Source organism: Ictidomys tridecemlineatus, chromosome 6 (genome assembly GCF_052094955.1).
Source record: "Ictidomys tridecemlineatus isolate mIctTri1 chromosome 6, mIctTri1.hap1, whole genome shotgun sequence".
NCBI lineage: Eukaryota > Metazoa > Chordata > Mammalia > Rodentia > Sciuridae > Ictidomys > Ictidomys tridecemlineatus.
In genome coordinates this window covers 77,511,474-77,534,768 of record NC_135482.1, presented here as the reverse complement: position 1 = coordinate 77,534,768, position 23,295 = coordinate 77,511,474, and the positions used below count along the sequence as shown (strand labels likewise).

The following is a 23,295-nucleotide window of genomic DNA, read 5'->3' as shown; positions in this document are numbered from 1 at the left end:
AGTTTTACAAGAACTTTAAAGAAGAACTAATACCAATACTCCACAATCTATTTCAGGAGATAGAATGAATTTGGAAGTTCTCTCTCTTTTTCTATGAGGCCAATATCACCCTGATTCCCAAACCAGATAAAGACACCTCAAAGAAAGAAAACTACAGACCAATATCCCTAATTAATTTAGATGCAAAAATCCTCAATAAAATTCTGGCAAATTGTATACAAAAACATATCAAAAAGATCATGCACCATGATCAAGTAGGATTCATCCCTGGGATGCAAGGCTGGTTCAATATACGGAAATCAATAAACGTTATTCACCACATCAATAGACTTAAAGATAATAACCATATGATCATCTCGATAGACGCAGAAAAAGCATTCGACAAAGTACAGCATCCCTTTATGTTCAAAACATTAGAAAACCTAGGGATAACAGGAACTTACCTCAACATTGTAAAAGCTATATATGCTAAGCCTCAGGCTAGCATCATTCTAAATGGAAAAAAACTGAAGGCATTCCCTCTAAAATCTGGAACAAGACAAGGATGCCCTCTCTCACCACTTCTATTCAATATAGTTCTCGAAATACTTGCCAGAGCAATTAGACTTTTGAAAGAAATTAAAGGCATAAAAATAGGAAAAGAAGAACTTAAATTATCACTATTTGCGGAAGACATGATTCTATACCTAGAAGACCCAAAAGGGTCTACAAAGAAACTACTAGAGCTAATAAATGAATTCAGCAAAGTGGCAGGATATAAAATCAACACGCATAAATCAAAGGCATTCCTATATAACAGTGACAAATCTTCTGAACTGGAAATGAGGAAAACCACCCCATTCACAATATCCTCAAAAAAAAATAAAATACTTGGGAATCAACCTAACAAAAGAGGTGAAAGATTTATACAATGAAAACTACAGAACCCTAAAGAGAGAAATAAAACAAGATCTTAGAAGATGGAAAAATATACCCTGTTCATGGATAGGCAGAACTAACCTCATCAAAATGGCGATATTACCAAAAGTTCTCTATAGGTTCAATGCAATGCCAATCAAAATCCCAACGGCATTTCTTGTAGAAATAGATAAAGCAATCATGAAATTCATATGGAAAAATAAAAGACCCAAAATAGCAAAAGCAATTCTAAGCAGGAAGTGTGAATCAAGAAGTGTATCGATACCAGATTTCAAACTGTACTACAGAGCAATAGTAACAAAAACAACATGGTACTGGTACCAAAATGTGGGAAGCCATTCTAACACGTGATTGGGTGACTCCTGTTAAGGGCCTGAGGCGCTTTGGCAGTGTCGAAGCTTTCCCGACCCTTTCCTGATGAGAGAGCCCATCCGTGTGGGGGTGTGCCTGACCTCTGACCCCGGAGACCCAATCACTGACCCTGACCTTGGAGTGTAGCTCCCCCTCAGCCTTCATTGGATGGAATTCTCCCCCGAATCTCTTGTTCCCCAATAAAAGGCTACTCCAGGCGTGTTCACTCCCTCTCTCTCCTGCTAGCCCTGAGTAATCCCTGCTGCCCTGCTGGGCGGTTAGAGGAGCGAATTAGAGAGGGGAGCCATCTCGGACCTCGCAATAGAAATAAGGTAACTGAGTCTTGTGTTTTATTTCGATCTCTTCTAACTAACTTTATGCCTAGAACCTCATTAATGAAACCATTGCGCAGGCCGCGTGGTAGACCAAAACAGGCGGGTGGACCAATGGTATAGAATAGAGGACACAGAGACCAATCCACAAAACTACAACTATCTTATATTCGATAAAGGGGCTAAAAGCATGTAATGGAGGAAGGATAGCATCTTCAACAAATGGTGTTGGGAAAACTGGAAATCCATATGCATCAAAATGAAACTGAATCCCTTTCTCTCGCCATGCACAAAAGTTAACTCAAAATGGATCAAGAAGCTTGATATCAAATCAGAGACACGGCATCTGATAGAAGAAAAAGTTGGCTCCAATCTACATACTGTGGGGTTGGGCTCCAAATTCCTTAATAGGACACCCATAGCACAAGAGTTAATAACTAGAATCAACAAATGGGACTTACTTAAACTAAAAAGTTTTTTCTCAGCAAGAGAAACAATAAGAGAGGTAAATAGGGAGCCTACATCATGGGAACAAATTTTTACTCCTCACACTTCAGATAGAGCCCTAATATCCAGAGTATACAAAGAACTCAAAAAATTAAACAATAAGATAACAAACAACCCTATCAACAAATGGGCCAAGGACTTGAACAGACACTTCTCAGAGGAGGACATACAATCAATCAATAAGTACATGAAAAAATGCTCACCATCTCTAGCAGTCAGAGAAATGCAAATCAAAACCACCCTAAGATACCATCTCACTCCAGTAAGATTGGCAGCCACTAGGAAGTCAAACAACAACAAGTGCTGCCGAGGATGTGGGGAAAAGGGTACTCTTGTACGTTGCTGGTGGGACTGCCAATTGGTTCGACCAATATGGAAAACAGTGTGGAGATTCCTGGAAAAGCTGGGAATGGAACCACCATTTGACCCAGCTATTGCCCTTCTCGGACTATTCCCTGAAGACCTTAAAAGAGCATACTACAGGGATACTGCCACATCGATGTTCATAGCAGCACAATTCACAATAGCTAGACTATGGAACCAACCCTGATGCCCCTCAATAGATGAATGGATAAAAAAAATGTGGCATTTATACACAATGGAGTACTACGCAGTACTAAAAAAATGACAAAATCATGGAATTTGCAGGGAAATGGATGGCATTAAAGCAGATTATGCTAAGTGAAGCTAGCCAATCCCTAAAAAACAATGCCGAATGTCTTCTTTGATATAATGAGAGCAACCAAGAACAGAGCAGGGAGGAAGAGCAGGAGAAAAAGATTAACATTAAATAGAGTCATGAGGTGGGAGGGAAAGGGAGAGAAAAGGGAAATTGCATGGAAATGGAAGGAGACACTCATTGTTATACAAAATTACATATAAGAGGTTGTGAGGGGAATGGGAAAAAAAATAAGGAGAGAAATGAATTACAGTAGACGGGGTAGAGAGAGAAGATTGGAGGGGAGGGGAGGGGGGATAGCAGAGGATAGGAAAGGTAGCAGAATACAACAGTTACTATTATGGCATTATGTAAAAATGTGGGTGTGTAACCGATGTGATTCTGCAATCTTTGTAATGTTTTGAATAACCAATAAAAAAATAAAATTAAATTAAATTTAAAAAAAAAAGTTGTACACAGGGCTGGGGATATAGCTCAGTTGGTGGAGTGCTTGCCTTGCATGCACAAGGCCCTGGGTTCAATCCTCAGCACCACAAAAAAAAAAAAAGGTTGCACACAGTTGGTGAGGATATGGGGAACCTAGCATTCTAAGGCACATTTTTTCCTCCACAGTGCTGGGGATCAAATCCAGGGCCTCCTGCCAGGGCTCTGCTATTGAGCTACACACCCAACCCTCTTAGGTACATTGATAGAAAAAGTAAGCAAGGGCTGGGGTTGTGGCTCAATGGTAGAGCGCTTAGCTACCATGTTTGAGGCCCTGGGTTCGATCCTCAGCACCACATAAAAATAAACAAAATAAGTATCCAACTAAAAAATAAATATTTAAAAAAAGAAAAAGCAAAAGCAATTTTGTGATCGGATTCAAATTATAACTGTTAATATCTTTAACATCTATTAACCTAGCATTTCATTCCAAATAATTCATTCTAAAAAATAAAAATTCCCAAATACCCAGAGGTACATTTCCAAAGATGCTCATTAAGCACTGCTTCTATTAACAACAAAAAAGGACAATGAGTGAAATGTCTGTCAATATCAAATTGTTTAAATAAACCATGACAGTTCTACACAATGAAATACTACTGAGTCACTGTAAGAATGAAGAATGCGTGTGTACACAAACATGGAATAATCTCCAAGGTACATAGTTTAATGAAAGAAAGGAAACTTGAAAACAGCATGTGTAATGTAAATGGAAAAAACTAAAGCACTGCCCCAAATTTGATGGCAGCTATCTTTGAGAGTGGTATTAAGTATAATCTAATGTAAAAGTTCTGTGTTTTGTTTGTATGTTATAAAACAACACATTAATGTAATAAATTGTTTTAAGATCTTCTAAAACAATATATTTTAAAATATTTTTTAAAAGCTTTATAAGAACATCACAATGTCCCTACAAATACTTGGATTATTAAAATAGGTTTCATTTAGTAAAATGTTGTTTCAGAACAGCCCCACTTTAAATTTTTTATTTTTTTTAGAGAATTTTAATATTTATTTTTTTTAGTTTTCGGCAGATACAACATCTTTGTATGTGGTGCCGAGGATCGAACCCGGGCTGCATGCATGGCAGGCGAGCACGCTACCGCTTGAGCCACATCCCTAGCCCTAGAACAGCCCCACTTTATAAAGTCAAAGATTAAACAAATGAGATCCAAAATTGCAAAAAGCATTTACAGAATTCTTATAAACCTTATTAAAATAAATAATTCCAACATGAATGTTTTTCCATAGGTTTTTCTTTTTTATCTAAACCACAAAGCAATCTTGTAGGAAATCATACAGAGTTATGTTCCACATAATGATATTTCAGTCATTATGACAATCAACCATTTTTCCAAAGGTAAATACCACAAATCCTAGATGTGTTGGAAGCCATCCTGTCCAGGTTTGTTTAGGTAGATGCTATGATATTTGAACAGTGATAAATAAATTGCCTGCCTACACATTTCTCAGAAGATGTCCCCATCATCAGGCAACACATAACTGTATTTTCATAAACATAGTCCCAGAATTTAATTATTCCTTATTTATTCTTTGTCCAAGTGAAATTAAATACTTTGATCGACATGTAGATTATAATTCAATTTCTATGAAACTATTCTTCTACCCTTGTACCTGAACACATGTAAGACTTATGCTCACCTAATGTCAATGAGGGTCATTTCTGAATGATGAATATTGGATAATTTTACTTTCTTCCTTGTATTCTTCTTCATTGCTCAGATCAATTATAATGAATAGAGATGACTTATCGTGGTTCAATGCATGCTTATTTAACTTTAGAATGATGCAAAAAAAGTATGCATTCAATAGAACCCATATTTGAAATTTTGAATTTTGATACTTTCTGGGGCTAGCAATATGTTGCAAGATACTTTCTCATGATGTTAAGCTACCACAGTCAAGAGATCATGAGGGTAAACAACAGAAACTCAAGAGTATACTGTGTTGTTAAGCTATGGTGTTCAATAGATTAGGTGCATCAAATGAAATTTGTTTGTTTGTTTTTTGGTACCAGAGATTTGAACCCAGGGGCACTCAACCAATGAGCCACATCCCCAGACACCTTCATTTTCTATTTTGAGACATGGTCTCACTAAATTACTTAGGGCCTCACTAAGTTGCTGAGACTGGCCTAAAACCTGTGATCCTCCTGCCTCATCCTCCCGAGTCACTGGGACTTCAGGCATGCACCACCATGTCCTGAATCAAATGCAATTTTGACTTATTATTTTTCAACTAACAATGTTTTCAACTTATAATGGGTTTATCAGAAGGGAATTCATCATTAGTGGAGGGACATCTATATATATCACTAACATAAGGCTTTTAAATACACTTATTTTTTAAATTAGCTATTGTCATTTTACCCCTGTTAGTTTATAATTATTATCTTTTCGGGATATTCCAAGGACTTGTGATATTCCAAGGCTTTCTCAATATTTAACCTTTGAGCTCTAATGATAAGCCCACTAAAAAAAAAAAAAAAAGTGCATTAAGCAATTACATAAAATCTCAGACTTAAGAATAAATTTGTGTTTAAAACAAAGTCCAGCTCTCCAAACATCTGGTTAAGAACATCTGTGTGACAATTACCACCATCAATTGACACATAATTAGAGCTTGAATTCCAATACATAAACTCATGGTCTTAATCTGTGGGTCCAAAGGTGAGACTATCAGGAATCATAAGAAATTAGGGAGATAAGCAATTAAAACTGGGAAAACTAAGTGAGAAACTGACATTGTAACAAAGGCAAGGAACTGAGGGGTAGAACAAGAGGGGCGGGGGGAGCTATTTGAGAGTTTAGTATTTACCTTTGAGTTTTCAGTGGGAAAAAAAGGTAAATTTTTATGCCTTAGAAATATGTAGATGCGCTTCCTACTTTTTCAAGAAATTATATTTAGAATTAAAATAAAATTCTCATTCTATTTTCACCTATAAATCAATTTTTAAAGTATTAAAAAAAAAAAACTCACCTGCCTGGCGTACTGGAAATTCCACATGGTCAGAGACTATAATCCGAAGTAAACTGGGGGCAAAATTGATAATCTTGTAAGACTGAAATGACAAAGAATAGTTTTATAAAAAGAGGGAAATGTCAATAAATATCTATTAGCACCTGTTAATGAATACCTTATCATCCAGATAAAAGAAAAACTGCTGGGGCTGGGGATGTGGCTCAAGCAGTAGCGCACTCGCCTGTAATGCGTGTGACCTGGATTCGATCCTCAGCACCACATACAAAGATGTTGTGTCTGCCAATAACTAAAAAAATATTAAAAATTCTCTCTTTAAAAGAAAAAAGAAAAACTGCTAATATAAAACAAATTCTCCATGGCAAAATGAAGATTATTAAGATACTTCAAGTCAAAAGACAATTTCTTAGAATAAGCTCATAAATAAAAGTGTGAACACTTAGGATTTTTTTTTTTTAACTAGGTACTGAACTTAGGGGCACTCTGCCACTGAGCCACATCCTCAGTCCTATTTTGTATTTTGTTTAGAGATAAGGTCTTACGGAGTTGCTTAGTGCCTCACCTTTGCTGAGGCTGGCTTTGAACTAAAGATCCTCCTGCCTCAGCCTCCCAAGCCACTGGGATTACAGATGTGCACCACCCCGCCAGGCACTTATGATTTTTTTTTTTTATTTTTAAAGAGAGAGAGAGAGAGAAGAGAGAGAGAGAGAGAGAGGAGAGAGAGAAGAGAGTTTTTTAATATTTATTTTTTAGTTTTCGGTGGACACAACATCTTTTGTTTATATGTGGTGCTGAGGATCGAACCCGGGCCGCACACTTGCCAGGTTACCACTTGAGCCACATCCCCAATGATTTTTGACATATGCTGCCAAAATGCTTTTCACAAAGAATATGCAAAATCACACACTCAACAGTAGTATACAAGTGTCCATATAAGCAATGTAGGTAGAGTATTAACCATTTCTTTGAAACTTTAATACTTTAAGTTATATTTCCTCTATTACTAAGGAGGCTTTTTGTGATTGCTATTGTTTTGTTTGGGTGCTAATTGCTTCCACAAATTTCTTACTCCATTTATCTTTTTGTAGGTAAAATTTTCACTTTTTCTCAATAAAGTCTAAAAGCTATTTATGGATTTGAAGTCTCTGAGTAACTCATTACAAGTGTTTATTCTCAAATTATTTGTACATTAATTTTGTTATTTTTGACAAACGCAAATCAAGAAAACATCAGCTACAGAAAACTGGATATCCAGACCAGACGATGTTAAATAATGCCTAAGCTATGGAGAAGAGCCAGTCCAGATTGGAACAGGGTGACTCACAAGACAGGGTTGAAAGCTGTCATTGCCAGCTGTCCTCTGCAGCTATAGCATCTTTTAAACTTAACAATGCCTAAGGGAGCCTATGCTGATGGAGTTTCTTCTCTGCCCTGCTGCTTGAGTCACTTCACGCCCCAGACATGCTCTACACCAGTAATCTGCTCCTGAGTTTGGCCATGGTAACCTTAGAAGCAAAGAAAAGAAACAGAGCAGCCAGTTCCTTCTGGCCATGCTCTACATAGATGTTTAGTATCTGGACCTTCACAACCCTGTACATTCCCAGAGCCCATAAATGGATTTGCCCACTGACAATCCCAGAAAAGACTTGTAAATTCTCACTGAAGCCAAACCAGACAATGCCCCACAGAGTCTGTCTAGCTTACATTCTCCTGGGAGCCTGAATCTCTGGTATCATCCCTTTGAAGATACAGCTAGGTTTGTGCATACACTCATTTATTTAATCACCTTTCCTATTACTTTATTTATAAAGTAGCATTTAAGGTAAATATAATTAAAAATAAATTTGGAGAAAAACAACATATTTTCCATTCAAGTACATTTTTGTGCTTTCCCAAATACTTCAGTAAAATTTTGTATTATCTTATAATTATTCTTCCCTCCTGTATAGTCTTTAAAATCTTAAATCTGGGGCTGAGATTGTGGCTCAGTGGTAGAGTGCTCGCCTAGCTTGTGAGAGGCACTGGGTTCGAAAGATTTATAAATAAATAAAGGTATTGTCCATCTATAACTAAAAAATTTTTTAAGAAATCTTAAATCTATCATACTTAAGGGAAATTCATTTTCATAATTGAAACTACAAAATTTCAATTTTTTTAAGTTGTAGTTGGACACAATACCTTTATTTGTTTTAATGTGGTGCTGAGGATCGAACCCAGGGCCTCGTGCTTGCAAGGCAAGCGCACTACCACTGAGCCACCCAGCCCCAAAATTTCAATTCTTAAAGAAACATATTTAACTATAATTTACAAGTGGCAAAATTAATATAGATTTAGCACCATCTTCTACATCTCTCTACATACACGTTATAAAATAATTCATTTGTGCTGGGCACAGTGGCACACTTTGTAATCCCAGCAGCTCAGGAGGCAACAGCAGGAGGATCAGAAGTTTTGAGAGTGAAGCCCTAAAGCAACTTAGCAAGACCCTGTCTCAAAATGAAAAATAAAAAGAGGGCTTGGGATGTGGCCCAGTGGTTAAGTGCTCCTGGGTTAAATCCCTAGTCCAAAAAAAAAAAAAAAAACAACTATATCAGTTACTTTTAATCATAAAACTAATTGGTTACTTTTTTAAAAATCTTCCTACACATAAAAACAACATAACCTTTACACTTAGATAATGCTACTTATTTGAAATTAATTTCAGCATTGTTGCCACAGTTGGAACTTCTCTTTTTTCAACTGTTTACATTTTAAAGAACTTCAGGAACTTTGTCTTCTCCTTTTAGCTTTGTTTCAATGTATGTTAATTTGGCCAGATAAAACATTCAGCAGTAAATTCTGGTATATTCTCATACTATTTGCCTCACAAATATTACTCAATTTCTTTGTCCTCCTTTGGGCTTCAAGTTTCTAAAAAATAAATAAATATTTAAATAAATAAATACATAAATGAGATAACTGATTTCTCCATGATTTCTTAAGGATGTTTATTTTGAATCTGTGAAGTTCACTGAAAACTGTTTTCTTGCTTGGCTATCTTCTGCATTTTATGAGAACTCCTATAAAGCAAAAGCCTGATTTTCCCATTCTCTGATTCACTGCTCTGACTACATTTACCTTTCAAGTCTTCTAAAATGACAGGTTGAGGGCCTTTTCTGAATTTGCTATTCCCTCTGCTCCTCTCCCAATTCTCTTAGCTCGCTCATTCACAATATCTATGTCTGTTCAATGTCATTCCTCAGAGAATGATTACCCTATGCATATATTCCAACACACTTTCTCAGGCTTTATTAGCATGAAATTATATTATTTGCTTGCCTGTATCTCTAACATATAAGCTCCATGGGAGAAGAATCTTATACCAATGCCTACAATATAACTCTGTCATTCATATAAACAAACTCTCTAAAAGGGGAATAAAAATGGGCTAGAGTGTACCTACTGGGTGTAGAGTAGTTACTGGAGATCTACTGGGTGTAGATCCCCATTAACTAATATGCAGGCACGCGCGCGTGCGCGCGCGCGCGCGCACACACACACACACACACACACACACACACACACACACACTTCCATGGAAAATGGGGATTCCAAATTTTGGCAATTAAAGTAATTATATTTATTTCCCTATTGAAAACATGTGGAGGATAATTTTAAAAAGACGACTTTTAAAAAAATGTTTAGTTATAGATGGACACAATACCTTTATTTTGTTTATTTATTTGTATGTAGTGCTGAGAATCAAACCCAGTGCCTCATGCTCAAAAGAAGGCATCTTGGGGCTGGGGTTGTGGCTCAGCAGTAGAGCGCTCACCTAGCACGTGTGAGGCCCTGTATTCGATCCTCAGCACCACATAAAAATAAATAAAAACAAAGATATTTTAAAAAAAAAAAGATGACGACATCTTTCTCAGTGAGTTACAGAAGCAAGAAATCTACCCAATGCTACTCCTCTATGCTGCTGCTAAAGGGACTTCTGGTGGAGAGACAGTGAGGAAGGTGTACAGTATTCATTTTTAATAAAAAAGACTCAAAAATCTATTTTCCATAGAAACAATATCACAGACAGTCAGAGAACCAGTCACTGCTAAGAGAAAAAAGCTGGTCTAAGAAAACATAGCTTCCAAATAAGAATTTATCCCTTAGACCTTAGGCTGTTATGCTGAAGCTACTTACTCTTAAAGCAATTGACAGATCAATCAGCACACTGTAGAAGCTACCCCCATTTCCTATGCAAAGCATATTTGCTGAGGTGGGGCAGTCTAGACTAAAATTAATGAGCTGGGGACTAGAATGTAGCTCCATGGTAGAGTATTTGTCTAGCATGTGCAGGAACCCTGAGTTGGATCCCCAGCACTATGAAAATAAAAATTTTAAAAACACAAAATTTTAAGAGGAGAACCATAAATACTTATGATAGATTACCCACCAGATTATCCAGCAAAGCAGAAAGTTACAGTGGTGGTAATGAACAAGCATACAAAACCCAAAAACCATAAACTATGTGAGTTTTTGTTTTCCATACTGGGGACTGAACCCAGGGATTCTCTACCACTGCACTACATCTCTAGTCCTTGTTATTTTAAGAGAAGGTCTCACTAAGTTGCTCAGGCTGGCCTAAAACATGCAATCCTTCTGCCTCCAGCCTCCCAAATAGCTGGGATTACACATGTGTGTCACCATGTCTAGCTAAACCGTGTTTTACTATAAGGTTAAGTAATATTATATGGTGGCCTTCTATTTACAGACAATTCCAAAAAACTTAGTGTGGATATATTGCAATGCAAAACACCATACAAAACAAATGCTAAATGAGTGGCATGGCAATAATCTACATACATACATTTATTTATTTATTTATAGAGTTTTTTGTTGTTGGTAGTGGTTTTGCAGTGCTGGGGATGAACAAAGGGTACCTTAAGAAGTTGCACTGGAAATGGTCTGTGATGAGGAGAAGGGGGTCACAAACAAGCTAACTCTCCTGTTCATATTAGAAAATTGCAAGTTCAGCTCTTGTTTTGTTCTTCCTAACCAACCCCTGGATTACTATTCTTCCAGCTAATCTGCAAAGCAGGTGCTGACTTTAACTTTATCCTGAGTGATGGTCCTGACACATCCCCTTTGGGTTTTAATACAATCTCTGTCTTCATAGTACTTTCACAATCCCTTTTATCGCTTGGGAATCCAGGTTTCAGTCTACTCAGAACTCCACACAGATTTCCCATTAAGATAATTCCTTTCAAAGACTCACAACTCATATCTGCTTTTTAAAATTAACCCCAACAGAAACATTTACTTAGGACAGACTTTATCACATTTTAGAAGGAACAGAATCACCTGGTGAGTTAGTTAAAACACAACTGGTTCCCACACCCATAATTTCCCTTTAAGTCTGGGAAGAAACCCCATCACTTGCACTTTCAATAATTTCTCAGAGGATGTTGATGTGCTGGTCCTGAGCAAATACCTTGCGAGTAATTAATTTGAGAATATTCCTTTATATTTTAAGGATTGTTAGAACTTCAAACAGTGGTCACCTCATCCTAGGAGTAGGTATCATTTGTACTTTTTAGTAACAGGTCTATGGTTCAGTGTTACAGGTATGAAGGAAGAAATACGTTAGAGTCCGGGATCATTAAGTTTTTGGAATATTGGGGATAACACTAACAAGGTTGGTTAGGAAGAACATCTGAAGTCGAATAGAAGAAATTCTTACACATTTTAGCATTTAAAAGAAATCCCTCCAAACACCGATTAGGGGATGTGTCTTTGGTAAAGCACATGAAAACTGCCCTTTCTTCCCAGAGCACTCTCTCGACAGCAATGCCCAGCGCTCCAACAAAACTCTTGCCACTCTTTGTCAAGAAAGACCGTGCCAACCCCACAGAAGCAGGCGATGGGCAGGGTTTCCCACAGCAACACCTAAAAAGGGTTGGGTCTGGAGAAAAGCTAACTCGGCTTTGAATATGAAGTGAATTTCCCCCAACCGCGTCCTCAATTCCAGATTCGGAATTGAATTCGGATTCCAGCTACGGAAAAGCTTCCCACCCTGAAGACACCGGCAAAGGTTGCAAAAGCTTCTCTATTTGGACCAAGTGGGGTTGACAAACTGCACTGGGAAGGAAGGCGACACGAAAAGATGCAAAGGTGACCAACAGGTGCGTGAGTTGTTCCGCAAAGACCCCGGGGGAGTGCCATGCTGCTCCCCTGGACCCGGGGCGGGACAGGCCGAGGGAGCGCCGGGGTCCCGAGCCCGGGTGCGGGTAGAGACGAAGGGCGTCGAGCGGGGAGAGCTGGCAATCCGGCTGGGGGCACCGCTTCGGCGGCAGCGGGGCGCCGAAGGCCCGCTCTCACCTGGTTGAGCTCGTTCTCTGCTGCAATCCGAAGCTTCGGGTCGATGGTGCCCTTCAGCGCCTGGATGATCCGGTTGAGGTCCATCTCCCCGGGTGGGGGCTCCGCGGCCCCCGGACCAGTAGGCCAGACTGCAGATTTAGTTTTATTTGGACCCTCTCACCTTCCTCCCCCGCGACGCCTAGACTACCTCACTCCCCAACCCCCGCCACCGTCGCCACCTGCAGCCACTTGCTGCGCCACTCTGACTCCGCGCCCCCTGTCCTCCCTCTTTCCCCCCCACAACTCGCTCTCCATTCACCCTTTTACGACAGCCGGTGGGAGGCGGGAGAAGTAAGAAGAGGAAGCGGCGCCTCCTTTACGGCGGCCTCTTCCCCCGGGCGTGATGCTGTGACCGGCTCCCACGGGCGGCGCCATGATACTGTACGGACAGAGCTTTCGACTTCTACCCGCAAAAGGGAACGTGCGGCCGAGTTCAGGAAGGCAGCTGCCATGCTGCTGTACGGAAAACAGCCTCGGGGGAAACAAGCTTGGCTGTTGTCTTCTTACAGCCGCTTCCAAACGTAGCGGGTCTAGTGGAGTGACACTTTCTGTTACTCCGAAAACTGCTTGGGCATCGCAGCTAAACCTATTCCATCACAGACTTATTGGGACCTTAAGATTATGTAGCCGCCGGGAAGACAGAGTTGCTTCCCAGTCTATTATGGGAGCCATCATTCATTCATTGACTCACTCACCGAACATTTGTTAAACTTATATTTCGGATCCAGAATTCTAGGATGTCTAAGTACCACGTTATAACAAGATGAATTCGATACAGTTTAATATAAAGGCATTCAGGACCTTCGAGGAAAGACAAATATAAACATATGAAGTATATTTTCTGCGTGAGGAAACACAGGTCAGGGAAAGTCTATGGCTGAGATTTTCCAGAAAAAAATTCCAGAGGCTCTCAGAAAAATAGTGAATGACAAGAAGAGGGTGACACTATTTCCAATTACAACAGCCGTATCTGGCCCCACAACTTTAATGACATAAGAATGTAGAGCAAATTTTTCCTGAAATTAGCCCAGAAAAGGGAGTTTTAATTACATTTAGTAAACATGGCTGTGAGCAAAATACAATTAAGGGATGGTGGTCTTTCCAGGAGCACAAAATCAAGATTGATGGGTTCAATTAACTGGGTTTAATGAAAAGGGTAGAAAATGTGGCAAAAAAACTTATCTGAAACAAGGCCCTTCAGCTGGGTGCAGAAGTAATGAACTTGTCTCTGATTGCTTTGAGTGTTGCCCCTCTTTTAATTCATTATCCACAGTACCATCAGAGTAAGGTTTCTGAAAGGTTAATATGGTCCTATCCCTTCTTTGACTTTCCATAAATTCTAAGATAAAAAACAAATTCCTTAACACTGCAGGGTCCTTTGAAACGATGGCTTTCATCTCTTTCATTGTGGCATTCTCTCTCTCTCTCTTGGACCTCATGATTATGTCAAGTTTCTTTACATCTGAAATCTTAACTCCAATATCATCTTTTCTAGTCAGAAAGTGTTGTTCCATGTTTCTCTTGCTCAATACTTCTACACCTTTTTTCTAACCCAACTGATACTACTGGTTATCTGCCACGAATTCTGCTCCCCCACATATTGATATTTGAACATTGGAGAAGCACTCTGGAGGCAAGCATATAAAGCAGGGTTTATTAAGAAAGGGGTAACATAGGAGGAACATAGGGAGGGAGAAGGGGGCCATAGTGATATCCTGGTACCCCCAGAAGCCAGATGTTCTGCCCTTTTTATAAGTCCTAGGCTTCCTTTGTTCTGCCCTCTTCCCCTTATCTCTCTCCTTTCTGCATACAGGATTAGGCCTAGGAAATCCTTGGTGGGATGGCCAAAAGGTGGAAACAGGTAGGATGAAGGGGGAAGGGCAGAATGGTGCAACCAACTACACTTTAACAACTTATAGCTCCCTGTAGGGCGGTTACCTTGGCAACAGGTTGGAGCAGGGGCAGGTTCTAGATAAGGGTGATGGAAGGGCTCTGTAGGAATTAACATTTCAGTCCTTCAGGGGAGTCTCCAACTTCTCGGACTCACTCAAAATTGGCCTCCTTGATCCGACTTGACTCAATTTACCTATCTATGCTGACTGCCTGTCTAATTCTGGCTTCACAATCACTACTTCAGTTCTCTTAGACTATCCACTCCTGACTCCACATCCTCTTCTTCTATTAAACTCCCAATTCAATTTCTCAAGCCCACCCTGGCCCCACTGTACAAACTGACAACACTACAAACACGTGGGTTTTTTTCTCAGACTCAACAATCCTATTCCTTGTGATTAATCAGCACCATCTCTCATTTCTTCAATGACTGTTCCAACCCTCAGGACTCTTCTCAAACCCCTTACCCCAAGGATGAGGAAAGTCATTAGGCTGAACTCACCAAACACAAATTAATCTCAGCTTACCCCTCTCCACCTCCCTCCCACCAGTCTGAACCAAATCTTCTCTCCCATCTCTTCTAGAACCTTTCTCCTTAAATCTCTCCTTTCTTTTGTATAGTTTTTCATTAAGATAAATTTGGGGTATTATTACATGCTCTTTGTTGACTAATTATAAGATTTTTTCCTATATTTTGGGGGTATTCTCCCCAGTAATTCAACTTTATCCTAAAACATTGGCCTCCAGTTTTTTTAAATCATTTTTCCATTAATACTCTCTAATTATTGCTTGTTCTTTTCACTTTACATTCAAAGAATCGCTTCATTCATTACCTCCACTTTATTTCCCATTCATGCTTCAAGTAGGTATCCCTGGTCTTCTGCCTGCATTTCTACTGAAACTGCCAAGCAAAAATGAACACTAGTCCCTTTAGCTACCAAATGCAAGATATATTTTTAGTCTTCCAATTAAATTGTCTCTCATCTGGCATATAACACTGTATTATATGCTCTTTTGCTAATGTCTCACTTCTTGTTTTACTTTCCAAAGTATATCCTAGCCCTTTGAATACTCAGTTACCCAACTCTTAAGTATGAATGGACTCTGGACTCAGTTCCTTTCTTTCTCTTCCACCCACACTGCATGAGTCATTTCATCTACTTACATAACTTTAACCATAAACTTAAAGAGACAATTCACAAAAGTTCTAACCAATGTCTCTTTAAGTTAGATGAATCCAAATGCCTACTACATTCATACCAAGATATGTCATCTCTCAAAAATTTTTCGGCCCATGTCTGAAAATGAATTTTGACACCATTAAAGAAGATGGTCAGGAGTAGGGAGACTTGATGTAGTTATTTCAATAATGTAAAAGGAGAGGAGACAGAAAAATTCTAGTGGTTTGAAGTACTGGCTGGAGCAGCCGAGTGGAAAAAGGGGCCGTTATGGGAGCAGGAGCTGATCAGGATGGCAGCACCACAAAAGCACAGAGATTTCGTGTCAAAGTCTATAGAGGGAATGCCAGTGGGGAGCCTGGCCAGGATTGAGTAAGTCCTGGACAAGAAGCTGGAGGAAAAGGACTTTCATAAGACATCTGTGGTCCTAGTTTTGGGTGCTAAAGAAAGATGAAGAAGGAAATGGGGCTCCAAGGCCAAAAAAGAGTCCCAAGACGGCTTTGGGTGCTTTTAAGAATGGTGTGATGCCTTCTTGTGATGTGCTCTGGAGAACCCTCAGTCCCCAACCCCATTGAATGTCCAGAGTTGGCAGCTGAGTGGGAGTTCCTTGTCCTCTACAAAGGAAAAGATTCCTTTTTGTACTTCAGGGTCTCTCAGAGTTCTCTCCCCTCACCATTTCTATCTTTTTGGAATTATTGCTCTTGCATGCATCTGCCTTCCTCCTTCCCCTGCTAGTTTCATGGAAACATTTAACCAACTTTTCTGATTGGGCTTTTGGCCCCTTCCCTCACCCCATCTTTCACTTCTGGTCTGTTTGATTCCATTTGGTGCCTTTTATGGCATAAATCACTGTCCTTGTAAATTTTTTTAGATCAATAAAGTCATTGGCCTTAAAAAACAGGGGCGGGGGCTGGGGATGTGGCTCAAGCGGTAGCGCGCTCGCCTGGCATGCATGCAGCCCGGGTTCGATCCTCAGCACCACATACAAACAAAGATGTTGTGTCCGCTGATAAAAAAAAATAAATAAAATATTTTAAAAAAACAGGGGCGGTTGGGGGCGCTCGTGTACACCTATAATCCCAGCTGCTCCGGAGGCTGAGTTAGGAGGATTGCCAAGTTCAAAGCCAGCCTCAGCAAAAGGGAGGCACTAAGCAACTCAGTGAGACCCTGTCTCTAAATAAAATACAAAATAGGGCTGGAGATGTGGCTCAGTGGTCAAGTGCCCCTGAGTTCAATCCCTGGTATCCCCAAACACACCAAAAAAAAAAAAAAAAAAACTAAACATGCAACTTCCACATGACCTAGAAATTGCACTCCTGAGCATTTGTCAGAGAAATGAAGGCTTGTACTCATGTAAAACTTTCAGGTAAGCTGGGAATGGTGCCCTGTGTTGGGAGGCTGAAGCAAGAGGATCATGAGGCCAGCATGGGCAACACAGTAAGACCCTGTCTCACTGAGACAATTGGGGTACCTCAGTGGCAGAGCCCACACACAAGCCCTAGGTTCAATCTCTATCACTGGGGGCCAGGGAGAAGCACCTATTAATAGCAGTTCTCCTCATTATAGCTAAAAACTAGAAACAATCCAGATATCCTTCAATGGGAAAATGGTTAAACTGTGATACATCTACGCCTTGGAACTCTACTGAGCAAAAAAAAAAAAAAAAAAAAAAAAAGGAATGATACGTGCAACAACCTGAATGATCTGTGGAGAATTATATTGAGTGAAAGAGGCCAAAGGATATGTATTGAGCTGTGAATATAACTCAAGGGTAAAGCACTGACAGCAATAGAAGATGCCCTCAGCTGAATCCCCAGAACTACACACACAAAAAAGGGGGGCAAAACAATGTGTATTTTCTAATTCCATTTACATAAAATCCTTAAATTTTTTTTTAAAGAGAGAGTGAGAGAATTTTTTAATATTTATTTTTTAGTTATCAGCGGACACAACATCTTTGTTTGTATGTGGTGCTGAGGATAGAACCCGGGCCGCACGCATGCCAAACGAGCGCACTACCGCTTGAGCCACATCCCCAGCCCAAAGCCTTAATATTAAAATATATAGAAAGATCAAGTCAGTAGTTTCTGCAGGCTAAAAGAAGGGCAACTTGAGAGATTCTTGTAATAATAGAAATTTTCTGTATCTTTTTTTAAAAAAAAATTATTAGTTCTTAGTTACACATGACATGTTCTGTATCTTAACTGTATCTATTAGTATCCTGGTTGTAATATTGTACTATAGTTTTGCAAGATATTACCATGAAAGAAAGTGGATAAAGGATACATGAGATATATTTGTATTATTTCCTACAACTGAATGTGCACCTTCAATTATCTCAAAACAAAATTTTTAACTAGAGCTATGGATGTAGCTTATTGGAAGAGACCTTGCCTAGCATGCAGAAGGCCCTGAGTTTGATCCCAACTCAAATATTAATTAAAATAATACATAACCAAAAAGTCAATTTTCCCATGAAAACCTTTTCAAAAAAATTTTTTTGTAGTTGTAGATGGACACAATACTTTTATGTTTTGTCGACTTTTATGTGGTGCTGAGGATCGAACCCAGTGCCTCACACATTCAAGCAAGCATTCTGCCACTGAGCTACAGCCCCAGCCATCCCATGAAAACTTTTTATGCTTTAGTGCACACTCCGTGAAGACCAAAAAAAAAAAAAAACTATCAAATTTGAGGTCACCAAGGTAATAGGTAAAGATCAAAATCAGGATAAAGATATAGGCTCTCAGATTCTGCTCTAAATTTTCTTTACGTGTGTTTTGCTCCCTGTTACATGTGGCTCATTGTTCTGAGTCCTTTCTTTTTGTATTACTTTGCGTGAAAGGATTTCTATATTTCCTAATGACCTCATTTTGGTCTCAGTACCTTGAGTCACCTGTATTGTCTTGTTATAATTTGCAGATATGCCTCATCTCTTAGCACTTGTTTCCTCATCTGCTTCTAAGAGTTATTATGAAGACTAAATAAGTCCTGTTGCCCTTGGGAAATGCTCAATAAATCTTAACCACTATTGCCATCTCTTTAAAAGGAAGGAAGAATGCTGCGCCCAGTGGCTCATGCCTATAATCCCAGCAGGGTGGGAGGCTGAGACAGGAGGATCACTAGTTCAAAGCCAGCATCAGCAAAAGCCAGGCGCTAAGCAATTTAGCAAGACCCTGTCTGTAAATAAAATGCAAAATAGGGCTGAGGATGTGGCTCAGTGGTCGAGTGCCCCTGAGTTTAATCCCCGGTACCAAAAAAAAAAAAAAAGAAGAAAAGACATCTTATTCAGACTTCACTGAATAAGACATAAAACAGCCTCACAAAATAAACAACCAGTAAGTACTAGTTGAATACATAAATGCATGCATGTGCGATAACAATGTGTCTGAAACAGGATGTTCCACGGTAGGAATGAAGGTAAGAAAAATATGAGACACTTTGCAGGTAGAATCAACAAGGATGTGTGACTGATTAGGTACACAAAATTAACTAAGGGAAGTCAAGAATGATGCTAAAGTTTTAAGCTTTGATGACCTATGGAAGTCATTAGCCAAGGGAAATGGAAAATACATTTTGGAGGAAAGATGAGGTTACCTTCGGACATTATGAAGTAGGAATGCTTATAGTTTATACAGCTGGTGAACTCCAGTGAACAATCTGAAACCACATCTGTACTTATAAAAGAGCTGGGGGAGGAAGAAGGAAATGATGGTGGAGAAGAGGAAGAAATAAAAGGACAAAGAGACTTGAGTCATTTGTGTACATAGGGTAGCTGACATCAAGGACGTGATGGCATTACCCTAGAATACAGCATAGTGTGAGAAGAACTGGCATGATTACAGCTCAAATTAAAGAAAGCAATTGTTAGTCCACGCACTGCCACTATGGCCTTTTTTGAGATTTAACATTTTAGTCATCTAAACGGAATATCACACAGCTGTGCTCCCCGTCTGCTGGCAGTAGCTCATCCGTTGGTCTATATTAGTAGGTTTGAATCTAGTCCATACGGTAAAAGACAAATAGGAGTTAAAAACCAATGCTGGGGCTGTAGCTCAGTGGGCACAGTGCTTGTCTAGCACATGTGAGGCACTGGGTTTAATCCTTAGCAACACATAAAAATAAACAAATAATATAAAGGCATGCTCTCCATTCATCACTACCCAAAAAAAAAGTTTTTAAAACAATGTATAAAAATCCTATCTATAAACTCAATAATTCATCTTTTATTTTTTTAAATATTTTTTTTAGATGTTGATGGACCTTTATTTTATTCATTTATTTATATGTGGTGCTGAGAATCGAACCCAGGGCCTCACACATGCTAGGCAAATGCTCTACCACCAAGCCACAACTCCAGCCCCAGTAATTCATCTTTTAGACCACATTAAACAGTCTGTAAGGGAGTGCTGTGAAGTTGGTTCTTAAAACATCTTTATTCCCAAAGTGTCTATCTTGGCGTAGCTCCACGTCATAGCACCTGACATATAGGCAAGTGCACAGGGGTACCTCCTGAAAATGTAAGATTTTTAATATTTTTTTTCTTTTTTTTTTAAAGCATGTACCTTTTTTATTTTATTTTTTTAAAGAGAGAGATTTTTTTTTAATATTTATTTTTTAGTTTTCAGCGGACACAACATTTTTGTTTGTATGTGGTGCTGAGGATCAAACCCAGGCCACACCCATGCCAGGCGAGCGCGCTACTGCTTGAGTCACATCCCCAGCACAGATCTTTAATATTTTGTTAATGGAAGTCAACAGAAATTTCCTTTAAAATAGCACCCAAGTAGACTTCCCTAAAAGAATGTGACAAACCTCCCAGTTAAAGAAAACTAAAAAAAAGGAAAAAATGAGTGACATATGTAGGGCAGCATTACAGTTTCTCAACAGAAGCCAGAAACTTACTTTTCCAGAGACTACAATGGTAGTAGTGGTGGGAAGGTTGAAACTAAAGATAGTAGTGTTAACTGGGACAAAAAGATGACATATCTACTTTCAAATAAGTTTTTTGTTGTTATTTTTGTTACTGTTGTTGTTGTTCAAAATGTTGTTTCTTCATTGCCTCAAGCTTTCCTCATTCCACAGTGAGAAAGGAAATGTCCCTTGCCTCAGCTTCAGCACCTATGAGGAACTACTTTATGACAACCTCAAATGAATCTGACTTGCATGGTTCGTGAAGGATGTAACGTGCCATAGCAAAATTTAGTGCCTCCAAAACATGTGCAAGACAGCAGTGGAAGATATGGTGATAGAAAACACTACACTATTCAGACTTGGGAGAGACAATTGGCTCTGTGCTTCTGCTCCCTTACAAAATCTCTAAGAGTTTCTATTTTCTTATGTCCCACACAAGATCTATCTCACCAGCGCCACTGTGAGGATCAAATAAGATTATATAGGGGAAATCCAAGTAGAGAGGGGGTGGGGATGGTACTCCAGCTTTTCTGTTAAAACTCCTCCATGTGTTATCTCAGGCTGGATGATAATACCCAAATTCCACCCAAGGAAAGACAAGACTGGGCAATAGCATACAATCTACCATTTTAAGTGTTTTAAAAGTGATATATATACATTTTTATGGTAAGATGCAGGATGAAAAGTCAGTCTTCTTTCTTCCTACTTGCAATTCCCAAAACCTTTATACAAGGCCAAAACTATCAAAATTTTTATCTACCCTATCCTACTAGGGGAAAAATTTAAAAATCAAGTCATCAGATATATGCTTTTACATTTTTGTCACACAAATGAGATATTATGCACTTTGATCTGTGCCTTCCATTTTGATTCATTTAATTCCCTACTAGCGGGCATATGTGTTGTTTCTCTAGTTTTTGCTAGTATAATTAGTGCTGTACAAAATATCTTTGTGCATGTATCTTGGCATAATTCCAAAACTATTTGTGGAATAAATTTCCAGCAGTGGGATTTCTAGGTCAAAAGCATGTGCTTTTTTATCTTGACAGCTACTGCCAACTTACCTTCCAAAAACATGCCAATTTCATTCCCATCTGCTGTATCTGAGCCTCCATTTCACCCTCATGCTTGCCCAAATACGTATTTGAAAGTTTTACCTTTGCTTACTAATCACCTTTAGTATGCATGTGTGTGTACGTGAATCACTTCGCCTTTTTAATTCATTTTTTCCCACTCTAGGTAGTCTTCTATCTTTTGACATTGATATTTTCCTGAAAACAGAAGTTTTGGGGGAATAAATTCTGTGTGTCAAATTGATCCATCCTTGGGGCTAGGGATGTGGCTCAAGTGGTAGCGCGCTGGTCTAGCATGCATGAGGCACTGGGTTCGATCCTCAACACCACATAAAAATAAAATAAAGATATTGTGTCCACCTAAAAATAAAAAAGAAATATTAAAAAAAAATTGATCCATCCTTTATGCTGTTTAGGTTTTGTGTCCTACTTAAAAAGCTCTTCAATACCCCCACATTGGTGTTTCTTCTTCCTCTCTGGGGAAAAGAAACATCATAATACCACAAAGTCCAAAGTCAACAAGCCCCACCTCTGTGTTCAAATTTTCCAATGCATTTTTGGTACTGTGTTCTTTGTATGAACAATAGCCAACTACCAAGATTCTAGGCAAATATAATGATAAGAAAGTGGATGTAAAAAGTACAGGAATAGACCACAGAGAGAAGAAAACCTGGAAAAAAAAAAACAAAAAACCTTTGCCATTTAGTAATGAGAAAATGCAATCATGAAATAAGGATATGTACAAGAAACATTCTGATAACAAATGTATTTAGATATTTTAAATGTGAGCAGAGGGCTGGGGATGTGGCTCAACTGGTAGCGCGCTCGCCTGGAGTGCGTGCGGCCCGGGTTCGATCCTCAGCACCACATACCAACAAAGATGTTGTGTCCGCCGAGAACTAGAAAATAAATATTTAAAAAAATTCTTTCTCTCTCTTTCCCCTCTCTCTCTTTAAAAATAAATAAATAAATAAATAAATAAATAAATAAATATGAGCAGAAATTTAAAATGCTGTGAAATGGTAGAAATATAAAATCTCCCAATAAAGAAACTTTGAAACAAAAGGTCCAAAGAAGTCTAGTTTTGAATAGTAACACTTCTAAATAAAAGAGGTGTGTCAGAAATCAGAGAAATAACTTGAGATTTGCTCAGTAGAAGAAAGTGATGAACCTGATGTATATGAATATTTAAATGTCATTCATCTTTGCAGTCTGAGTCAGGTACAAATGAGATTATCCCAATATTTAAAAGACTAACCATTACCAAATTATGATATTTAAATAGTCAATGAAACAATAATGATTAAGAAACTTAGAATTAGTGAGCCTACATCCTCTTGGTATTGATAATGGATAATTTTTTATAATCTGGCATTTGGTGTCACACACTGGTAGTAAATGAGCTGTACCTATCAGTTGTCAACACTTGCTCAAAAGTTGAAAAACGAGGACAAAGCCATTGTAGCCTCATTACTAAAGTTGTCAAAAAGATACCTTTACTAAGGTAAATAAAGTAGCAAGTAGAGGACCAAGAGACAAATTTAAATTTTTTCCCCTTTTAGAACACTTAACAT

The 23,295-nt window shown here is 38.8% G+C and overlaps 1 protein-coding gene and 1 pseudogene across 3 annotated transcripts in view; one reads left to right on the top strand and one right to left on the bottom strand.

The window, feature by feature from the left end:
* The window catches only part of Ipo8 (importin 8), a 76,836-nt gene extending 63,970 nt beyond the window's left edge, over positions 1-12,866 (bottom strand). Inside the window, exons 1-2 of one of the 3 annotated variants that reach the window (XR_013422995.1) lie at positions 12,625-12,865; positions 6,271-6,352 (exon numbers count right to left, since the gene is read on the bottom strand). Coding sequence is in view for 2 of the 3 variants with exons in the window: in XM_078014966.1 (XP_077871092.1) it covers positions 6,271-6,352; positions 12,625-12,708 (166 nt within the window). In the remaining variant the exon portion in view is untranslated. Of the gene's footprint in view, positions 1-6,270; positions 6,353-12,624 lie in introns of all 3 variants that reach the window. The other 2 variants (XM_078014966.1, XM_078014965.1) reach the window with 2 other exon arrangements.
* LOC120888328 (barrier-to-autointegration factor pseudogene) lies at positions 12,802-17,016 on the top strand (annotated as a pseudogene).
* Positions 17,017-23,295: the final 6,279 nt, after the last annotated feature.